This window comes from Argentina silus (assembly GCF_951799395.1).
Source record: "Argentina silus genome assembly, chromosome: 13".
Classification (NCBI taxonomy): domain Eukaryota; kingdom Metazoa; phylum Chordata; class Actinopteri; order Argentiniformes; family Argentinidae; genus Argentina; species Argentina silus.
Genome location: NC_139667.1, coordinates 5,200,013 through 5,222,579, shown reverse-complemented (window position 1 = coordinate 5,222,579; position 22,567 = coordinate 5,200,013). Strand labels below are relative to the sequence as shown.

Here is a 22,567-nt window from a genome sequence, read left to right as displayed (position 1 = left end):
ATCACTGTCTGCAACCAAAAGAGGTAGCCATTATGGCCTTTTCGGATTAAGTCTATAATGAAATAGCGGTATCCTATTTTAATGAATTATTGTGTCAACCAACTACAGCCCACGATACAGAATTTGTGTAAAAAAAAACAAAAAAACAATTGTAGCAATCAGCCGCAGCACGGGGATGGATCCTCCGCATAGCATCTGCAACTCCTGTAGCCCTATATGTCGATTCAATAAATGAAATAAATCAGTGTCTGATACTTACTATCTGAGGACATGGTTGGGTCTGTATTAGGTCCAATTTCGCGGCGAATAGGATTAACGTCACAGTGGCATCCCGGTTGGTTCACATTGTCCTGTCCATCGCCGCACAAATAGTGGCAGCCGGGTAGCGGGGTGCTACTGCGGACCGTTTTCCTCGCTACCCTCCGCAGTTGCTCAGCTTTCTCTAGCCGCATTTACGGTTTGGACTCTTCCTATCACCCTGACGTTTCTCGCCAACACACTGTCCCTCCTGCATCAAAACAATGACGTGCTCTCCTGCCCGCTTTTCCCTCCCCGACAATTCGCTACGATCTTGCAAGTGAGCACAGGTGAATTGACCTGAACCGACACAACACAATAAACTACACCCTAAATAAAATTGCCAGTCAAGTTAATTAAAAAAAAAATGTGGCGACAAATGACAATGGTTAGAAATAATAGAGCACAATAGAAAACGAGAATCTATAGGCTTACTTACCGCTACTGGTGACTATATCGGTCTAATGGTTTAATGTCCTAAAATCACACTACAGCTACTGCTGGGTTCTTCACTACTTGGCTCCCCCTTTCATTGCTTGTCCCGCTTGTCCAGCCTGTCCCAATGATGACCGCAACACAAACAGGCTCCAAGCCTCGTCGTTTACTGTACCTCCGACAAAACTCCATAAATATATTTCATGCAAATACAACTGACAATTCAGCTAAAAATAAATATTTAGGAATTGATACTGACGATAAGACATTGACTAAAGAATAAACTGGGTGTGTGAATAAAGGGGGGGGGGGGGGGGGGGGTAGCCAGCAGAGAAAGAGGCGAGGGTTGAGTGTGTGAAGCGCCCACAGGTAATAGAGAATGACACTCTGCCTCCGGGTTGGTAGCACATTAGTGGAGACTAGTAGCACCACAGCCCTCGCAGCACATCGGCCAAGTATTGTGGTGGCTCAGCATGCCCTGCTGAGATGGATAAGACAACTCTCTGGAGACTTCAGAGAGACGCACCAACTAGAGTAAATCATATCTGGGACATATATTATGTATATAGATAATAATATTATATGTCATGCCATGATATACAATGTATGTTAATGTATAGTTAATGATGCATGTGAAAACATCCCCCCAGATATGACCAGAGAGTAGTAAGCATTCATACATACACATGAACACAGTACAGACAGACAGACAGACAGACAGACACAGTCAAGTAAATGGGTGGGGGTGGGAGTGTTTCGCCTAGGCTGGAATGCAGAGCACCACAGAGAATAAAAGTATGAAACATAGATAAGATAATTGTAAAACATGTCATTTTAATTTTTTTAAAAAGGGAGGGCGGATAATCTTGATAATCTGTAGCAACATTATCATCTCTGAACTTTAAACTCTATACAATTTAAAGAGGCTAAACATGTTAAATACAGTAGTTCATGTTGTCATGTTGATGGCCATGAACAGTGTTCAAAAACATTTCTAAAATCAACACAAACATCTTAAAAGATGAAGTTTTTTAACATAAGGTTTATGTTATACTTTCAAGCAACAACTTATTTTTTTACCGCTACATGACTAAATCTGGGCATTCATGTTGTCCTCCAAGGCTTCATAAGTTAAGAACACCATTGCTTGTCATAACATAATATGCTTTGCAGGCTTTAAGATTTTAATGATAAAAAAGCTATAGTAAAAAAACTTGAATCTGGTTTCTTAAAATCACAAGGATTAATGGCTGCCACTTGTCATGTGAAAGACTGACCAATCAGTGTAGCTCACAGAACACTCGTGCAGCATTAGCATGGTGGTGATCTGGAGAATGCAGACTCTAAATGAAACCAGGTCTTCGGTTTCTGTATCGTCTTCTCTGGTGTCACCATTTGAATCTCTTTTTCTTTACTTTATCTGAGTGGAACAAGCAGAGAGAAAAAATACGTAATATTACGCAACTACATAACAAACCACATAAAGTCAACAGAACATTTGGTTTCATTGTAAACCAATATTATAAAAATCAATCTACCAATATGCCAATCAAAGCCATCTAAAAGCAGATAGCCAACTTAACAGCTTTACCCTCATGCCTACATATTCAACCCCACACATTACCTCCAGTCTTTTCAGCTTCAACCTTACTCAGGCACCACAGGCTGGTGGACTTAAGGGTCTCCTCCTTTAGGTTTCCTACTGGACAGAGATTGGCAGGTGATTACTGACTATTCTAAGGTGATGTTAGGAACATATGAAGGTCAAGCCTGCTGACCTTTGACCAGACTTTTTCTGGTCCTCTGTCTGAGTGACGGAGCCCTTTTCTTCTGGTACTCGGTGTCCTTCGCTGGCCCCGCCTCACTGGTAGTCTCACCACTCTCAACTTGCCGGTGTCGCCGGGCCTTAGAGGCCTGAGGATATGGACAGAACAAACACAGACTCAATTTTACCCCACTAAAGGAACTCTGGATGATCATAGAAGCACCATGCAAAGTAGAATCTTACTACTTTGTATGGATTACTGAAAGTTTAATCAACCGTTTACTTGTGATGAGACAATGAAAACATTGTGTTGGTGTGCATAGGAAACGCTTCACAAACCTCCACTAGCTGTCCATATGATTTTGACTTGATGGATGCGAGAAGCTCAGCTCTCCTGGAACACTGTGGAGAAAAAACAAGAGAGATGAGAAGGTGTGTTTCCCACAGCGCCACCTTCTGACCAAATCATTACTGCAGAAGGAAAGCTGTATTGTAAAAAAATATATGATTTAGTGTTAAAAGACACAGCTGATCAAAGGTTGGTTTATTTTGATATGTACAGTATAACTTAAACTCACCTCTTGTTGATTTGAAGTTCCCTCACCACTATCTTCATCGCCTCCACCTTGAGAACCCTAATGATCGTTTCACATAGAGCACACAATTTCAGAAAAGGTCTACCGGTATGTACCTTTTCCCATCTTTCTCATCTTACATACAATCAAGATGTGTCTTTCTCCAAGACACACAAACACATACATATGTATTATCAATGATAGTTCCATGTTACACATGCAAGTAGAGAACGGAGATCTCTAACCTTCTCTTTCTGCCAGTTGTAGTATCCCACCACAGTGTTGCGTAACCGTGGTACCAGGTCCTTGCGGATCAGACTGATGCTTGGGTCTGGCTGACCTGGTGTGGCTGAGATAGCAGCCTTCACCCGCTCATAATGGTCATGTACGTTCGCAATCTCCTGTGTGAATCAACAGAGTCCAACAGAACATCAGAACCTGCACCCTATCAGGTATTACAGCAGGGACCCTACCACCACAGCCTCTTAGAACCACACCACACATACCCTGGGTGGGTAATAATCTCAGTGGAAAAGTAAATGGAGCAGTAACGTTTAGGTTTTTCAACAATTGTGCCTAACCAGTCTAAACAAGAGGACTCTTTCTCTCTACATCTGGGATGGAGCCCATGACGACTCCACCACCTCACCTCCAGCATGTCGGTGCTGACCAGCTCCTGTGGCCGGGCAGCTCGGTCCATGAAGTCCTCACACACAACATGCTTTCTGGCGCTGTGCTTCTTCTTCACCTGGAAACTCAGCTACCAGAGGAGACACACAAGGAGAGAAAGAAAGGAGGGAAGGAATTCAATCAGGATCCATCTTTTCGAGCATTTCCTTTCATAGAACAGTACTATTTTGAAGCTGTAACAGTACAGTTTTCCTGCATTTGCTGGAATGTCAAACAATTAACACAATAATCCTTCTTCTGACATGCATGAAATAGCTCTCTGCATTAACTCTCCAGTGCCTGTCCATTTGACGCTGTGGCCAGTGAGATAAAAGATAATATCAAACCGGTTTGGGCATGGCAGTGAAGAGGAAAGCTTTTTCTGAGAGGAGTTGTTTGAAAATGTATGCCACGTCGAAGTGCTGAGCATTGACTGCATCCTGCTGAAACTTCTTTACTTCCTCCCAATCCTTCAGGGCAAGCCATATCTACATACAGCAGAAAAGCACATCATTTACTCATGAATGGATTATGAAACTGAGACATCTTAAAAACATAAAGAAGGTGCATAGAATTTTGAATATAGATATCAATGCCTTGACCTGTTATTGATCATGCTGCTATTTGGTGTGAATTTGTATCAGATCAAACCTTCTCTCTCGGTGTGGACAATTGGGAGTGGTACAACCCATAGATCATGTACAATCCCCCAACTCGTATCTGAAAGGTGTATGGGGGCAGGAGGTAGGTGTAGGCTGTAGCCAAGATTTGGCGACTAAATTGTCTCATCTTATGTCCTTGCATTTTTCCGCTGTAAAAACAGGAAAGGAAAGGGGATAACTTATTTCCCTTGCCTCAGTTCAGACACAAACACACACCTATAACACCAGTTTCAGACACCAGACAGATGTTTATATAATCGCGAATCTTACAAGAAAATACTTGAGAAATTCATCTCTCTCCATATCGTTGCGAAATGCTCATATCGCACGGATTCTGACTGCTGAAACCGACTCAGCAGCTCTTCGCAGTCCGCTTTGATATGCTCTTTGCAGTAATCCATTCTCTAGATACTTTTCCTTATTTTCATACAGGGTAGACATTTACTGCCTGATAATAGCAGACATATCAATAAATAGTTATAAAAACATTGCTCCGGGTCCAGTATACTAGCCTCCCAACGACCACAACAACAAGGCATGCTGATCGTCGTCGATTGTTGATCACGTCACACGGCAACTACAGGATGCGCTTCTGGACAAAGTTGTTCTGTACTCTATTTCGAAAATGTAGATACACTCAAGACAACACCATCATTTCTATTCTCTAATATTTGGGCATACCCTTTTGGAATCATTAGGCCATATAGTAAAGGCACAATCTGAAACTGTTGTCATTTTGATTAATAAATGCCTCATAAGAACAACTGTCTGGTCTTGACCATATCATAACCCAAAATGTAAGGCTTTATTACGCCAAACAATAATGTAAACAGACAATGTCGACTATAACTAGACAATATGTTTAAACATGTGGCCTGTGGTGGTTCAGTGGTCTAACACCATGGCCTCCAGTGCACACATATGCCCATGTTGGCATGGGTTTGAATCTGGCCCATGCCCTGCTGACACGCCCTCTCCTCCTGCCTATCCTCATTGTCTTTATCCAATGAAAATAAGAGTGGGACTACCGTACTAAAAAAATAAAAAAAACTTCACAATATGTTTAAGGATGTCATCAACTGTGTCCTAGGACCTAGAGCACTGCTGCCTACATGCTGCACCCACCTTCAGCTTATTGTTAATGTGGATAAATTGTATTTCAAAAGGAGTGGTGGGTGCCTCCCAGTTTGTGTGTTTAATTCACACGTGAGTTCACTACTCCACATTTCAGAGAGATAAATACAGAAACAATGTTCACTGTCAGTGAGTAATTCACTGTAACCAAGGTAACCCATTAGTATTTGTACAAGTTTATTAAAAAAATAAATAATAATAATCCTTCTTCTCACATTGTGAGTGCCAATGGCCCCTGGTCCTACCATAGATTACTTTTTCTTATGATGACTGATGGATAGATGATTCACTTACTTAAACAAATGTATTTGTTGTAAGTCGCTTTGGATAAAGGCGTCTGCCAAATGCCATAAATGTAAATGTGTTTCATAGCAAAAGACTTCAGAAGAAAATAAAATGCCAAGACAATTGATTTTTTTTATTAAAGCAATTTATGTTAGACAGCATCACGAAGCATGACAGAGACCAAACACTACGACACATGGACCAATGCGTAGAACAGACTAAAACTGAGAAAAAAAGGTTTGCTTGATCTCACACCTTATGCTAATGATGAGAATTATACTGGTAAAATAATAAAATCAATGAATTACACAACATCGTCATCTAAATGTACTGTTTGAGTCTAACACAGTGACAGCAAAACAAATATGAATCCATTACACGATCAAACTAAGTGGCCGATCCTCATGATTACAAATGAAGAAACATTGTATTTGGAAGCAATAACTCTCATATTGTATTTCAGTTTAAGAGTAATATTCATAATAAGGCCTTAAGCCACATTATGTCAATCTGAAAGATTTCCTGGTCTATGCACACTAAGGCAAACACACACACATTACAGTAATGTATTAAAGTGACAGTTTCTTGACGACTACATATTTAATGCAAAAGCCTCAGACTAATACACTAACCATGAATGGGGAGAACATTCTAACCATTGTAGGTTAAAAAAAATGGATTCAGACATTTGGACTAAATACTTTTGTTATGTACGAATACATACACACGAATACAGAGGAAAAATAAAATAAAAATGGTTGAAACTCCCATCAAAACTACTTTAAAAAGGCATAATATATTGCTGGTAATATTTGTTTCTTTTTATGAAAATATAAATTGTGCGACTCAAGCTTACAATACACTGCTGGCAGTGGTGCCAGTTTCCATGGAGAACAGTGTCATCCGTAGAGGCGGCCCATACACGTGCCGCCTGACAGACTCCAGAGAAAAGAAATAACAAGGTACCTCTAACACAACAGTAACTCACCCCCTCCACCAACACTGAAACACTGCTACGTGGTTCATCAAGGTGTAACGCTGCAGAGATCACACGGTGTGTCGGTGTGTGTGCGTGTGTGTGTGTAGACGGTAGCCAAACTCAAACTGATAAAGACATAAATAAAAGGGGGCAGCGGGTGGGGATTTAGAGTGAGTGAAGAGAAATTGTAGTGTCCGGTCTAGTCCAGCAGGGGAGAAAAGCCAAGCGCTGACTCAGTTGACTTGGTCCAGGGCACGCATCAGCTCATCGCCCTGCAGCAGGTGCTGACGACCCAGCACAGGGGCGTTGACCTCACAGTCATACCGAGTGAGCTGGGGAAGGTTGAAGGGCGAGCCGCAGTCCTCCGAGGAGCTGCTCAGCAGACGGCTTGACAGGTCTAAAGATAAAGAAGTGAGTAAATCAGAAGTTAGGTCTCTGTGTCTGTTCAATCTAAGGTGTGTGGCTTCAAACGGACTCTTAAGCCAGGTCTCAGTTGGCCCGTGAGCCAGGTCTACCCACCTGTGGGCAGGAGCAGTGTAGAGAGTGCCTCAGATCGACCCATCTCGGACACCTTCAGCTTTTTCCCCCGCTCAGAAGGGTCCTGGAGCAACACACCCTGAGGAAAACAGATCAAATTAGCCCTAAATATGTGCCAACTTCAAAACGGGTATAATGTCTACTAAAAAGAACATGCGCCGTAAAAACAACTGAATCACTTCATATGATTAAAAAACACTTACCAGTCCGACAGCCTGAGACAGGGAGGTGACATTGTCATGCTTCCTTTTATGCTGTGTGTTCTGGGTGGCCAGAGTCCTGAGCGAGAGCTCTCTGTCCAGCTGGGGAGCCCTGGAGAAGCAAAGTAAGTGAGGGTTACACACCACGCTATGATATTAACACACAACACAGGAGTGCTTTGGTTGAGGACAGTGTCTGTTTGTGTCTGTGTGTGTGTGTATATGTGTGCATGTCCGTGTGTGTACTTACAGCTTGGTGTGTATGGGAGCAGGGTGGAGGGTATTTGTGGGTTCTGGGGGTGCCGGGGCTGGGGAGGCGGTGCGGCTGCCCGGGGCACTGAAGGGGGATCCGGGGTAGCTGTGGACCTCATCTATTAGGTGCAGAGGGGAGCTCTTTATGGGTTTGGGTGGTCCACACGACAGGGGCTCCTCTGGGGACAGGCTGCGCAGCTGGAAGTCATCGTCCATGGGGATGAATGGAGCTAACATCTCCAAATCCAGGTCCATAGCCTAATGGGAGGGGAAAATAAGTCACATCAGCTTTGTGCTAAATCAAGTCAGCAAGAGCGATTTCCTGCTGACCACACGCAACTCTATCATAGCAAGCTTACAGAGATCATCACAAATCGTCTACAGCGGATTTCAATAAGAGATATCAAAACAGTTGTTCTACACACACTTGGCCAAGACTCAGGTATTTGAGTGTGTTTTAGTGTGACAGGCACAGTACCTGTGATGTAAAAGGGGTCTTAGGCTCTGTGTCGATGGCAAACAGTTTTTCCACCAGGTCTAGTTTGAACGAATCCATTGAGAAACCGAAGTCCAGCGGGCTGTCAGGCTGCAGAAGAGAAAGACATGACAAAGGATCCTCTATCTATTGTGAACCTGTATCCTGGGAGCAGTTCTTAATAACTAGACATGGTGTCCGTCCCTCCCTCCTCACCTCTGTGGAGCTGTGGCTGCCTGGTGTGCTGGTGGAGCCTGGAGTGCAGGACACTGGGAAGGGGAAGTCCTCCTGGCTAGGCTGAGCCTTGGTGTCTGCTGGGGTGCTGGAGACCAGGGGCTGCTCACTGGGGGGCAGGGGAGAGAGGAGCAGGGCCAGCTTGTCACTGGTGGAGGGCAGCATCACATCGTTGTAGAGAGGCACCTCCTTTAACAGCTGCATATCTGAGTCTGCGGGGGGGGGGGGGAGAGGAGGGTTCAAAATGAGGGTTTGGACCTATCTTGAGGTCAAATGCAGCAAAGCACTGAAGTTTCTTTCCCTAGCATGAATACGAACACAAGCTCAAATGGAACTCATGGACCAGTGTCAAAGGCCACACAGGCTCCAGACCACACAGGCTCGAGCCGCCGGCAGGGCACTGACCTGGGCAGCTGAAGTCCAGGGAGATGATGGTGTCCCCAGCGGCTGGGGCCAGCAAGGTGAGGGCCTCAGGCTCCTCCTTCAGTCTGTCGTACAGGCTGGCCAGGGGCTGGGCCTCCACTGTCTGTGTGAAGAGCTTGATCACGTCTAACTCTGGACTCTCCTCCACTTTCAAGAGGTCCGGGGACACGTCTGCTTGGCAAATGACGTCCTCCACCTCCTCCTCCACCTCCTCCTCCACATCCTCGTCCCCCTCCTCCTCCACATCCTTCTCCTCCTTCACTGGCCTCATGTCCTCCGTCTGCTCCAGAGAGAGGACCAGCTTCTCCTCCTGGATGCCACTGCAGCAGAGGGGAGAAAGAACACAGATCAGGATTCAAATTGTCTATTTTGTGCGAACATGGTAGTATGTCTGTAGACGGACACACAGACACACACAATCAAAATCAAACCTAAAAATAGTCTTCATAAAATAATGCCTCTGTCCCCTTTCTGTACCTGAGCACAAAGTTGACACAGACAACACACTGTGGTTGGGAGTTCTTGTTGTTGTAGATGACCGTGGCCTGGGTCTCCACCCACACAAAGCCTCCTCTCTTGGCCAACATGCGGTATTGTCCTGTGGTGACTTGGCCTTTCGCAAACACTAAAGTGAATGGGGGGGGACGGGGATGGGGGGTTAGACCAGAGTTAGTCTTCTAATATCTGTTGAAGACAAGCATCGGTAATTATGTTCTGTAGTATTCTAGGGATTGTTCTTGCACTGCCAGGTCGTAGTAGCCAAGAGCCATGCTTACGGTTGTGATGGGTCTTGGTGAGGTGGTCAGAGTCCAGGGCGTGATAGTACTCGTACACAGAGCGATTCAACAGGTCCTCTGGATCATACCCCATCAGCTCAGTGATCCTGAAGAAGAAGAAGAAGAAGAAGAAGAAGAAGAAGCTTTAATACCACTGCTTAACTGGAGTGGCACAAAGGTCATGTCCAACTCTTGCCTGTCAGTATTGGACACTAGGTGGCTCTGTGGCACTACATCCAGGAGCTGACTACTTTTATTCCTGAACACACACAGTTAACATACAAAAACTGCTACACACATTCTAACGAATGCAGCAAAGGCCCTTATTCGTATATATTGAGCAAGGATACTTGCAGTAGCCTCGATAGCACATGGGAGCCAGTCAGTCTCTCACCTCTCGTCACAGTAGGTGAACTTCATGTCGAGCGTGTGGCGGCTGAGGAAGGTCTTGGAGTCCAGCGGAGCCTCGATGTTGGAGGGGTGGGGGATGGGGTCACAGATCAGCACCAGGTAGGGGACAGGGAGCTCCTTGTGTCCAGAGGGGGTCTGCTCAACAGGGCTCTCATAAACCCGCACATGGCCAGAGCAGTGGAGCACCTGGGGAAGACAGGGGGAATATAGCCTCCATTAACAATAACATGGCTCGTGGCTTTCAGAGTGTTACAGGTTTAAGAGTATTCTCACCCCTGGGGACATGCTATTACAATTAGATCCCGACCGATACTGGATTTTTGGGTCTGATATCGATGCCGATTTATGGGAGCCAAAATTCACCGATACCTGATGTGTCGATCATAATGATTTATTTAAGCACCGTTTTTATAGGAAGACATTGGCAAAAAGGGTTACAGTACAGTAAACAAGTTCCACCTGGAAGGAGTCCCGTCTGAGGGTGTGCTCTTACCTTCCATGTGGCTGACTTGACGTTAACAGTGCGCCCCCTGCTGGTGAGGGTACATTTCATGCGCAGGAAGAAGCTGCGTTGTGTGTTTTGTTCCTTAGACTTCTTAGAGGACCCTGACAAGAGGAGAGGGGGGGGGGTAAAATAATAGAGGGAGGCAAAAATGACATTCAATCCTGGTATAAAGAGTGATGCAGAGTGATGGCCATGAGAAAAGACACTAGCCAACTCTAATCTCCGTGACCTCAGGGCTAGAGCAGGGATGAGAACGATAACTTGTTCTGACAGGCTCTGAGTTTGAGTTTCCCAGCTCACAGCAAAACAGTCCCAGCCTGACTGGTGCACTGACAAGTCCAGAGTGCTGTGTGGGTCTACTCTCAAGTGAGCGTGTTTTCAGAGGGATGTCTCGGCGTGTTCCTCTCACCTGTTCTGTGTACCAGCATCTCCCTCAGCTCCTCGTGGTCACAGGGGTGTGTGTAGTCAAACAAACTGTGTCCCTTCAGGTCAAACTGCAAATGACAGACAGAGTGGCGCTTAGAAACAACTGCAGCAGAACAACTGCAGCAACTCTCTAACCATACATTTATTTTTGTATGTCCATTCCATCGCAGCTCAGACTGAGCCCTATAGCTATCCCTCAGTGAGTTCTCTGTACCTGTCGGAGCCTGTGACTGTCAGAGCAGACCTACCTGTGCCATACCCAGGCATTTGTTGACATTCTCTGAGAGATAGATCATGTCCCCATCCTCAGACAGCACCATGAGGAAGCCCTCTAGAGCCTTCAGATAGGAACCATTCAGCTGGGAGTCCAGATCAGACTCCTCCACCTCTGGCTCATCTGGACAGAGAGAGAGAAAGAAATAAAGAGTTGGCAGAAAAGGGAGGCAGGACAGGGCATGAGAAAAGGGTTCGATTCAATGCTTCCTGAAGAAATAACTGTGCTTGTTGAAACTCCACACCACATGCTTGTGGGGCAGGGTGCACACGCCCGCGCATACAGACACGCACAGACACGACGACTGCAAAGAGCGATCTATATCCTCCTGACTGCAAGTGTTCAGATCGCCCAGGGCTGCTTTGGACATGATGTCCTAATCTCCAACACACTTGTCCGTCCCCAAACCTCACCCAAGACACATTTGGACCCAGATTTTCCCATCCATTTCCACTAGCCTATCCTTCTAACGTGGACAATAATCAGAGAAACCAAAAAAATCTAATATAATAATAATAATAATAAAATATATATTTCTTTTGTCCCTCCTATCACTCCCAAGCCACTGACCTGTGTTCAGCAATTTCCTCATGCGCAGGTAGCTGATGGCCAGTCTCATGATGGAGGCCTTGTCCAGGCTGGAGCTGACGCTGTGGGGCAGGGGCAGCTCCTGGGCCAGCTCGTAGAACACCTCAGACTCCTTCCCTCTCCGGCTACGCGCCGCATCGCGAGACTTCTCCTTCCTCCGCTCAGAGCTCACCCTGCAGGAGACAGGTCGTCCGCTGGTCAGAGCCTGGTCAGAGTCCGCTTCTGACCCAGACACACACACCATCGGGGTTTGCATCCTGTCTACTCTGTAACACTGCACAGCCACTGGCCAGAGCGGGGAGGGAGTTGTTGCAGTGGCGCAGGTCTGCAACGTGAACAAGCACACACTCCAGCCGGCCGTCTCGCCAGCAACAAAATCATTAACATACGCAGTCCCGATCTACCGTCTCATTGGCTGCAGACCAAAGGAAGAGCAGTGAGCCCCCCCCCCCCCCCAGGAGCGATTGGCGAGTAGAGGAGGCTTGGTTTGTGTTTGACACACACTGGATTCTCAACTGCCTTCTTGGTGCACAGCCAAGCCAACCAATCACCCTGACATTTACTGCTCTGGCTTATCATCCGCCACTACTGTGGGAGAGCGAAATGAATGGGGGAGCAGGCAGACCACTCCTGGAACACACACACACCTACAATATAGAGCGCAAAGGCTACTAAAGGCAGATGACAAAATCTGAAATTGTACACTGCAACATCAACCAAAACAAGAGGAGTCGCTCCTGAACCGTTTGACAATACACCTCAAAGTGTAGCCTCGCCACTCACATTTCTCCTATTTCCTGATCGGTTCCTCTTAGTGGCCCGACGAGAACAGTTTACCCCTAATTCTCCAGTTAGTGAAAGAATAACACAATTGTAATAACAGAGGAGATGTTAGATCTACACAGAAAAAAAGACCTCCCTGGGGCATGGCAATAAACCAGCCTATTTAGAGACGTGGACACACGATTCAAACGACACAGTTTTATTGTCTTGAAAAAGGCATTGTTAACGAAAGCTCTCCTTTCAAACCCCTTGCCTTTGTTTTCAAATGTAACGAGAGACACATCCTCTGCTTATTGTTTCTCCTTGCTTGTCGTTTTGAAGTATTCCGACAAGACAATGGCACTGATGTTCAATATCCTGGAGCTGGAGAGGCTGCCGAGTTGTACAGCCATGCAATGCACAAACAAAACAAAGTGTGTAGCCTGCCCAATGAAAATACAGACAGGACTCAATTTGAATGCCTTCCAAAACATGGGCTAGGCTAATTGCATTGATCTGTTACTCTGTTTCACTAACACAATTACATGTTATTTGAAGCCCAAGGAAATGCATCAGCTAATGGAATTTGCATAGGCTAACTACCAATCAACTATCCAGTTCCATACTTTCTATGGAGAGTAAAAAGTCCTCTTAATGACAGATAAGCTGCTTATCTTATCTCAGAGCACATGTTGTCCTATTTAGGAAAAGATTGAAATCTGGCTTTGCAGCGAAATAATTTAGCTTGTTCAGTGAATGTTTGCTTGTAAATAAATGTCTGCATAACATATGCAGACTGACCAATGCATTCTCTCAGCCCATAGTCAAACTAACAGAGTCAGTCTGTCATCCGGTCTGTCTGTCTGTCACGCTAACAGGCTGACTGCGCAGAAGCTGAGAATGCCAAATATTTACACTCTCCTCCATCAGCTCTGGCGGACCATGTGAAGGCCAGGTCTGTGTCTAGGGTCCATGAAAGCTGATCCTGTGTGTTATGCAACCACTTCTGCATAGCATCAACACACTTCTCAGCCTCAGCTCGGAGTCCTGGCCCCAGCTCAGAGTAACAGGAATAACCACCAACCAATGATGCTCACAGGCAGATTGAAAATCATGAACCCAAATATCTAGGTGTTATTTCACCTGTAGATTTAGGCTATATGTAGGTTGAATATGATTAAAGAAAATTAGGCTCATCAACTATTTGTCAGTTGGTGAGAAAATTTGAATTCAGGCAAAGCAATCCATTCTGACTGTATTCACAGTTGGAGACCCTCTTTATCCGACGTTCAGGTTCATGATTTACAGTTGTGAATTCGGCCTATAGATCAGAACTTGAAACTTTAAATTTTGCCAAGGTGGGCTAGGTCAGCTACATTGTACTGGAATGTCCAGTGACTGTTTTAGTGATATATACATCAACACCACAGATTTTTTTTTTTCTTACAGTTTTGTTTTCTCTAAAAGGACAACCATTGAAGGGAAAACACTGCTTTGATTCTCATGCTTTTCCCCACCCAGGACCACAAAGACGGGATGAAATCAAAACAGAACCTTTGATCTCAAAACAAAGGCTCAAGTAGAAATGCCAACATTACATAACATGCCTATACACAGGGTCACGCATGCCCACCAGCGTTCTGTCATTTTGGCCTGCAGACACGTAACAAGCCAATTTGTACTATTTAATTAGTCTTAATTCTTAGAAAAAATATTAATTGGCATACATAAAAACTCTAAATTGAAATCTGAATCTAAAGCTCTAGTGCAAATAGGTGAACTTTGTTGGTGGACTTGGTTGAAGTCTCAAAGTAAGTGCTGAGCCAGACTTCACCAAATTTCATGTCACCCCATTCCCTGACTGCATTATTAACATGCGGAGTGACCTGGTTTCGGAATGCATCGGCCTGTCTGCCACTTACATTCAGTGTGACAGAAAACATTGCCTCGTCTGTAGTGTTATGTAACCTCTTTCAGGCAGTAAATTGACAGAGAGGACAGTGGAGCACTGTTCAAAACAAACTGTTGACAAAATGGCTTCTAAATATCTACATTCAACAGACCACAGTGCCAAATGCCTCATCCTTTGACTTACTTTCACCTGGCTTCAACTCAAAACGCAGATATTGAATAACAACACAAATGAATCATCAGAGACAAAAGGAGGATAAAATCAATGACACATCATGATACATTTCCTGCAGATGACTATGGAAACAGTGCATACAATTTCCCTACAATGCAAGCGTACCATGATATTAAACAAGGAGGACTGACAGCTTATGGAAAAAGTCGATGGATCATGAAAGAAACACATTGGTTTTTGGGAAATGTAACCTATCACATTTGGAATAGGCTAGACTTTTCGCAGGTATTTTCCTTCACTTGGCCAACATGCCCAGAAAATTCCAATTAGACCGAGGCCCTTCATGTCTCATGTCAAGACAGTGCATTGGCAGCGAGTGAATTGCTACACACATCTTGGCCCTCCCATTGACGTCAAAACCTCAGTGATTCAGAAGTACGGTAAGTCTGAAATAAGAAATACCATAGCACTCTGCCAACACTGGCAAACACTTTTATGAAAATGTCTTCAACTAGGCCTATTTTGTTTTCTAAAGATAAAGCCTATACAGAAACCTGAGGGAAATCAGTATGTTGAAATGAGCAAAGAAGAGATCTGTGACATGAAAAGCTCTGTTTGATCAGACCTGACAGCCTATATTTGAAAACTACATCCAGCTAAATGGTATTGATCACCTAGAGAATGCTACTGGAATAACAATGTATAACAGCCTATCATGTTTCATACCAGACCGGCATAGGCTCAAGTCAAATACTTCAAAGTATTTAAGGTGTTTTTGATTTAGATTTGTACTTTTGGGACTATTCAATTGGTCCATATAGTCTAAACTAAACCAAGAACACCTTGAGTATTTGGACACAGGTCTGTTTCAAACTGATACACCACCTGTTGGTCTATGGCAACTAAACCACCTAAATTATAGATGGACTAAAGGACAGCTTTCACTGAATTGTGAATATTTCAAGAGCAACCATTAACAGCAGCGTCTTCCTTTGTCACCACCTATACAATTAACACAAGTAGGCCTGTTTCATATCATTTCATTCAAGATAACTGAGTTGACATGCACCCAGCGTGATCAATCGTTCCGGCCACAATACTATCCCAATAGGGATAAGTTAAGAGTTCTAAGTCCACTGTCAAGCAAAATAGCAGTTTCGGGACTTTTTAAACTGTTCAAAATATCCAAAATAATGCGAAAGTGTGTACATTTACCTGTCAATTCAACCCCTGTTGTTGGATTTTGATTGGGTTAGGATTAACGGGTGAAAAAAATGTAGTTTTACCTTGACCTCAATGGCCAGCTCTGGAATCAAAATCCAACAAGCCGAATTTGACATGGGTGCCTTCTCCAATGTCTTGTCTACAACAAACTGAAAACCGCTGACATCTTCCGTTTGGGACTTTTTAATTGTATTTGTGTAAATAGCAGACGTTGCGCCCTAGTTAACTTATCAAGCCAATCGACTTTTCGACTAGCAAAATTATCAGTGCCGCCCGAGCGAGACGGAGAGCTAGCCAGGCAATATTTGTCACGAAATCAAAATCCAACAAGCCGAATTTGATATGGGTGTCTTCGCCAATGTCTTGTCTACAACAAACTGAAAACTGCGAACATTTCGCGTTTGGGCCTTTTTTTATTATTTGTGTAAATAGCTGACGTGCGCCCTATTTAACTTATCAAGCCAATCGAAAATTCCACTCGGAATTTCAACATCCTCCGCCGCTAGGTTGTGAAAAAAGCCTTTTCGCGTGAGCGGTTTTCGGATACTTGTTTAACGTCAATGGAAGATATGGGCACCAATATGTGAAGTCTGTTAGTTTACTATACTGAAAAGAGAGAAAGAGAGACGAAATGACTGAACAGTTGAATAACAAAACAGTTGTATTGAAAATGGGAAACTGACCCGGAGAACGGGAAGAAAACAGAAAGCGTAGCGTGAAATCAAAATCATTATTTTAAGGATATAAACGGTCGTTTTAGAGTGAGTTTAGTTTTTTGATGCAAGTTTTTTGATGCAAGTACTATCGTTAAATACCAAAATATCATGGTTTTACAGTTTAAATGTTATTTCCCAGAAATCGTCAAAAATGGGTTTAACCTGAAATAGCCTTTAGCTGTTTGTACAATTAACCGGATACATTTACAACTAGCTTTATTAGTGGACACATTGCTCATTCTTGCCTTCAATTCTGTTGGCTATCGAGCCCATTTACAATGTGTCACTGACAGATGAGCTGTCAGTCAGTGTCACACATGTTACGCTAAAGTTTGCTATCAGAGGCAATTTGATCATTTCACCAAACAACTTAACAAGGTTGGACACAGCAAGCTACTGTAACCCCCTCTGACACAAAGGACAGCAAAGCGGACCCTGATCTGCCACGACCTTTAGCATAGCTAGCCAGCTAGCTTTGACAGACAACACGCGAACAAAACTTTGCCTCAAATATTGAGTCAGTGGTCATTTCCCCCCAGTTTGTCTCATTATTACGAACCACAACAATAGAAAGCTGATGGGATAACAAAGACACAAACTTGGCAAGCAACTACCCAACCAGAGAGCTAGTTAGCAAGACAACTGAGCCTCTCTTAGCTAGGTTAGCTAGCAATCAAACTACAAAATGTGTCAAACTCTGATATAACAATACCCTTACTATGTTAGTTGGACATAGAAAACATAGGTAGGCGAAAACAATATATAGACATATTTAAATTAGTTAGCTAGCTAGTTATCTTACAACGTAATGTTAGCTACCTTTTCTTTTCGGGGGCAACTCCTGTGGCCATTTAGCAACCTCTAAGCCTCACTAAAACGATACCAAGCTTGTCTTCGGGCCCGTTGAAAATCAAGCGAAAATTCCACGTTGAAAGAGCAATATAAATCCGTAAGTTGTGTTCACATACGACAAGTTGAATGCTGTGTTTTGGAAGAGGTCAAGCCTCCATGACCGAAAGTCAAAACATGTGTGCTGAAGAATTAGTTTTTAATTCCTTCGAAGAGCGCAGGGTGCCACGCTGGTGAGGTTGCGCTGTTGAAACAATGTTGAGTGTTGTAGCTGGATCGGGCTAGTTGGCTAGCTGATCAGCTGCTTACTCCCCTCCCACTGCCCGTCCAGGAGCGCGCAGTCACATGCCTCTTCACCGGGGGCGCGCTCCCGCGACACAAGCTGGTACCATCAGTGCGTGCCTTTTGGGCCCTTGTACCCATGTGTTGGTGTCGCAACAGCTTTAAACTGACAGTTCAATTCTAATACACACCGTGACCTTTCACCATGAAATTTCACACATGAATGGTGATATCAATAATCATTATTTATGTTGCACCATTCATACATAAACAGCAATTAAAAGGGTTTTTTGTTTTACCTTTTGCCTTAAAGTCAGAATATATTCTTAAATAGATGTATATCAAGGGCTGGTTTCACAGACAGGGCTTAGATTAAGCCAGGAGTAGGCCTTAATGTGTTAAACTGGGACACTTAAGTAGCTTTCATGAACGTGTCTTAAATTTGGCTTAGTTAGTCGGAGACTATGTCCTGGAGTACGGTAAGTGAGCCTAAATGAGAACACCTGGGTTAAGCTTCATTAGGTTACGTATGAGCCCATGCTGTTAGTCTAATGTGCTCATAAAAACGGAATGGAATAGAAAACGGAATAGAAAACACCATTACTGGTGTGAATATTGAGACGAAACAAACAAAAAAAGAGACAAAACCGCTAATGCAAAAATAATTTGTTCAAAAAACTTTAGAGAGTATGAAAAAACGCTACTACAAGAAATTGGGTCAAACCATCCAGTTATTGACAGTAAAAAACATACTACTTGCTACTGAGCAAAAGAAAAGGAGTGGTTGGGCTGTAATTTGCAGTGAATTCAATGCAAATGAAAATGTAAGCAGAAGAACAGTACAACAACTTCAGGTGAGATATCTTCATTATTATCAGTATTTCACATTTCTCATATTCATATTTTTGCAACATCACTTATATTGAATGATATCTGCTTTTATTGACTCTGTGGAAGAACCTTAAACTGAGTTTATTTGTGCTTCTAATGGTGTTCTTTTTCCAGAGGAAACAAATCTGAACAGTTTGGAAGAGCCAGTGCACAGTGAGTGTGTACCCTCCACATCTGCTATAGCATCCCTGAGAGAAGATGCTGCCACCACATTTCAGCAGAGAACAAAAAAGATGGTCATGTATGAAAAGTTAGCCAGAGAATTTCATGAGCATAAAATGAAACATCTGAAGGAAGAACATTAAATGAAAATGAGAATTCTACAGGTTGAATTGGACATGAAGTTGGAAGAGAGAGCTATGATCCAAAAAACATACAGTAATGAGACAATTGTGATTACCAGCCATGGTGAAAAATATGATATGTAAAAAAGAAGTTTTGTCATTTGGATATTCATGAGTGTGAGTATTTTAATCACCACAAACTACATTTTAAACCAGCCTTGGTTTAGTCACTCTTTAATTTTGCTGTACACTATTTTAATGTTGTAAGCCATAATGAATACATTCCATATTTAAATGCATCTCATCTAATCCAGAACAGGCTAAATCTAAGACTATTTTAAGATAAATCTGTGCAAGTCGCTTTGAGTTAAGACAGCTCAAACAGGCATTTTAGTCTGGGACGAGGTTTAAGCTTTGTCTGTGAAACCGGCCCCAAGTGTGACATCACTCCTCACATTTATGGTCAGCATATTTTTTGCCCAATTCCTTGGTTTTCTGTGGTAGACCTGGCCCAGGGATTTGGCTCCATTCAGACTGTAACCACAAGGGAACATGTGGATCATGCTTGGAACTGTTTCATCCAGCCTCTGATTCAGTGCCTGGGAAGAAAAATAATTGAAAAAAAAATAATTGTGAAATTCCAGCACCACTGGTCTTAAAACCATTCTAAAATGTGTCTTAGTAAACTTGGTCAAATGGATTTGACAATATCCTTCCTGCTATCGAAGATTTGTTGCCTACTGAACTTAGATGATAGATCTCATTATGAAAATACTGTTTTTACTGCCAGGAAGGCTGCAGATGTCATTCCCGGAATATGTTGGCTTGGCTGAGTGGAACAACACCACAATGTTAGGTAGGTCTGCTAGCTCGAGGAGCTGGGTTGGATAATGGATGATCTGCATTGCAAGAAGTTGTAGCATAATATGACAGCCTATTGGAGCACTGTATTGGCCTCCTGTCTGTGAAGGATATATACGTTTGGGGAAGGGCTGTAACTTTTTACAGTGTGGAAAATACAATTCACTTGAGCTCAAATTCCCACGCTGTTTGATGACAGATCATAGTTTGTCATACACAAAGATTTGCACGAAAGGGTCTTGTGACAGTCAATGGCCACTTGGTCTATACTAGAGTTTTCTCAGGAAATTAAAGGAAGTCATTTGTTCTGTAGAACTGACGCCAGCCAAACCCAGGCTGATGTCATAGTGTCACTGAAACCAGCTGACAGGTTATCATCACCAGCCAGGCAGGCAAACTGAGAGTCAATCAACCTCTGCAGTCATTGCCAGCAGTGATTACAGCGATTGTGTGTAACGGCAGTTAGGACAAGGGTCACACGCCTATCCTCTCAGACTAGACCAGCCTGCTGGAATGGGTGGCACAGAGAGGCAAACACAAATACAGAGTTAACTGGTTGAACCCAATGTCCTCACATTGCATAAGGTTTAATCTTCAGAAGGCTAGATAAAACCAGAGTAGTACAGGCTGCTCTAATGACTCCTAAGATCAATGCACCTCCTTAAACCCTGATAAAGGTAGGATACAATGAGCTGAGACTTGGCTGAGAGGGAGCAGAGACTTCTAATTGATGGTCTAAATAGTTCAACTGTAGTGCAGAACGTCGTCTTTCAACTGAAAATTGAGCGAAGTATACATGAACGCATCATCTATGTATTTGTGAATTGAGTTTGGGACAAGCACACATTTAGTGGAACATGTCCAAAATGTCCACTGGACCCACGTATCGTTGGCTCTGCGTAAGGGGACCCGTTCTGGCATTGTTCTCAGAATATGTACAGACGCTACTACTATTTTTAGTTCATTAATTTATTCGAACAAAACTTCCACAGGATAGGGGGTTGAGGAGGTCAGGGACTCTGTTAAGGCGTCTGATGACTTCTTTGCGCCAACTTGGCAGGAAGTTTCTATCCCATCAGAGCATATCAGTGCACCCCAGGGAAATGACCGTTTAGCACTGAGCAGGTTCAACACAGGCCATCACCATTGTTTTTCTTGACTGCTGGAATTTGTTTCATGGCCAGAGATGTTTTCTTTGTTTTCCAGGACCGTCTTCCATCTTTTACCAGCTGCTCATTATCACGATGCTTGGCCAATATCAGTGTTGTAAAACGAACAGTCAGATCTTCTACCCGTTGCTTCCTGTAGCTATCACAGGCAACAGTTATGACGCAGTGTGGTTTCCTGTTTATTCTCTTCTCGTCTGTGACGACAGTTGAAATATACTGATTGCTCAACCAGATGGATTGACCTTAGGGTCTCTCTCTCTCTGCCTGTGTGTCACACAGCAAAAGTGGCATTGTACTGTAATCTGGTGCATAGAGCATAGTAGCTGTTTGAATGGTTGCTATTTGATGGAAAGGCTAACAGGGTGGTCCAAATGGTCCTGATGGTATTTTCAGTAACTTTTAGAGCAACTGTCTTGAGAAGAGCTTTCGTCTGCTGGCAACATCCAGCATGTCTACCCACAAACTAGGAATATCTCACTGCAGACAAATTCGAAAGCACCTACTGTAAATTCATTACATGTACATTGAGATGACATTACAAGTAGTTTCTTTCAAATCACACTAGTAGTTTGTTTCCTTGACTGACAGCTGTCCACCTGGGTGGTCCAAGTGGACAGCTGATGGAATTTTCAGTAACTTTTAGAGCAACTGTCTTGAGAAGAGCTTTTGTGTGCTGGCAACATCTAGCCTGCCTACCCACAAACTAGGAATGTCTTACTGCAGACAAATTCCGAGAGAGGGAGAGAGAGAGAGAGAGAGCATCTGGGAATTGTAAACTAGCATTCATTCATATTTGGAGGACATGCAAGAACTGGATGAAAAACTGGACTGTAAGGAAAGCACTTACTGTACATTCATTACATGCATATTGAGATGACACTACAAGTAGTTTCTTTCAAATCACACTAGTAGTTTGTTTCCTTGACTGATATCGATTCTGTGTGTTTGCCCTCTTGTCTGATGCTTCCTCCTCACCAGGTGCTAAAATGTGCAGGCTGCTGTGACCTCGCAGGGAGAAAAACTGATATTTCTCAACAGTCCTGAGCCACCACTTTAGCCAATTCTTATGAACTGGCATATGCATCATCACCGACACTACTGCTCTGTTCAAGTGAAGAAGCACGCAACCAGATCAGCAAGTTTGTACAAGTTTGTACATTCTCCTTAAAAAGCATCACAAGCTCCTCCCACTTCTCTTTGCTCCACATACCACCATCTCTGTGTTTGAAGGAGGAAATGACCCTGATCCTCTGGTGTGTGTGTGTAACAAGTAAAGCTATTTGCATCTACAAGCTAATCTTCTCCCACAGTACAATGGCAACAGATTCATACATTAACATTGATAGACACTAATGTCACATTTAAAAAGGCTTTAATGGAGAGCGAGCCTGTGTGTGTGTGTGTGTGTGTGTGTGTGTGTGTGTGTGTGTGTTATTCTCTCGAGAGGAGTCACATCACTGAGAAACTATTTCACACGACCCCCCTCTACAGTTGTTCCAGGATTTTAACAAGCAGCTCATCAGTTCTTGTAAATCTTGTCC

The 22,567-nt window shown here is 43.6% G+C and overlaps 2 protein-coding genes across 2 annotated transcripts; both read right to left on the bottom strand.

Moving 5' to 3' along the window:
• Positions 1-1,552: 1,552 nt before the first annotated feature.
• Positions 1,553-4,947, bottom strand: snapc1b (small nuclear RNA activating complex, polypeptide 1b). Its single transcript, XM_083684034.1, has 10 exons — positions 4,674-4,947; positions 4,393-4,552; positions 4,089-4,229; positions 3,722-3,832; positions 3,318-3,473; positions 3,076-3,132; positions 2,837-2,899; positions 2,511-2,646; positions 2,357-2,431; positions 1,553-2,152 (listed from the first exon to the last, which is right to left on the bottom strand). The coding sequence occupies exons 1-10, from the start codon at positions 4,802-4,804 to the stop codon at positions 2,121-2,123; spliced, it is 1,062 nt and encodes a 353-aa protein (XP_083540160.1). The 5' UTR covers positions 4,805-4,947; the 3' UTR covers positions 1,553-2,120.
• A 982-nt stretch (positions 4,948-5,929) lies between these two features.
• On the bottom strand, positions 5,930-17,793 carry hif1aa (hypoxia inducible factor 1 subunit alpha a). Its single transcript, XM_083684083.1, has 15 exons — positions 17,510-17,793; positions 11,885-12,075; positions 11,289-11,437; positions 11,024-11,108; positions 10,603-10,715; positions 10,093-10,295; positions 9,699-9,805; positions 9,400-9,547; positions 8,905-9,242; positions 8,482-8,711; positions 8,269-8,376; positions 7,789-8,048; positions 7,542-7,650; positions 7,321-7,417; positions 5,930-7,198 (listed from the first exon to the last, which is right to left on the bottom strand). Exons 1-15 carry the CDS (start codon positions 17,539-17,541, stop codon positions 7,035-7,037), a joined length of 2,334 nt encoding a protein of 777 aa, XP_083540209.1. The 5' UTR covers positions 17,542-17,793; the 3' UTR covers positions 5,930-7,034.
• Positions 17,794-22,567: the final 4,774 nt, after the last annotated feature.

Coding starts and splice junctions, on each gene's coding strand:
- snapc1b (XM_083684034.1), bottom strand. CDS start 4,804: ATGGATTACTGCAAAGAGCATATCAAAGCGGACTGCGAAGAGCTGCTG. Junction 3,833..4,088: donor TCACTGCCATGCCCAAACCG/GTTTGATATTAT, acceptor CTCCTCTGGTAG/CTGAGTTTCCAGGTGAAGAA. Junction 3,133..3,317: donor ACAACTGGCAGAAAGAGAAG/GTTAGAGATCTC, acceptor AACGATCATTAG/GGTTCTCAAGGTGGAGGCGA.
- hif1aa (XM_083684083.1), bottom strand. CDS start 17,541: ATGGCCACAGGAGTTGCCCCCGAAAAGAAAAG. Junction 9,806..10,092: donor TTCACCTACTGTGACGAGAG/GTGAGAGACTGA, acceptor CTTCTTCTTCAG/GATCACTGAGCTGATGGGGT. Junction 8,049..8,268: donor AGACCCCTTTTACATCACAG/GTACTGTGCCTG, acceptor CCCTCCCATTAG/GCTATGGACCTGGATTTGGA.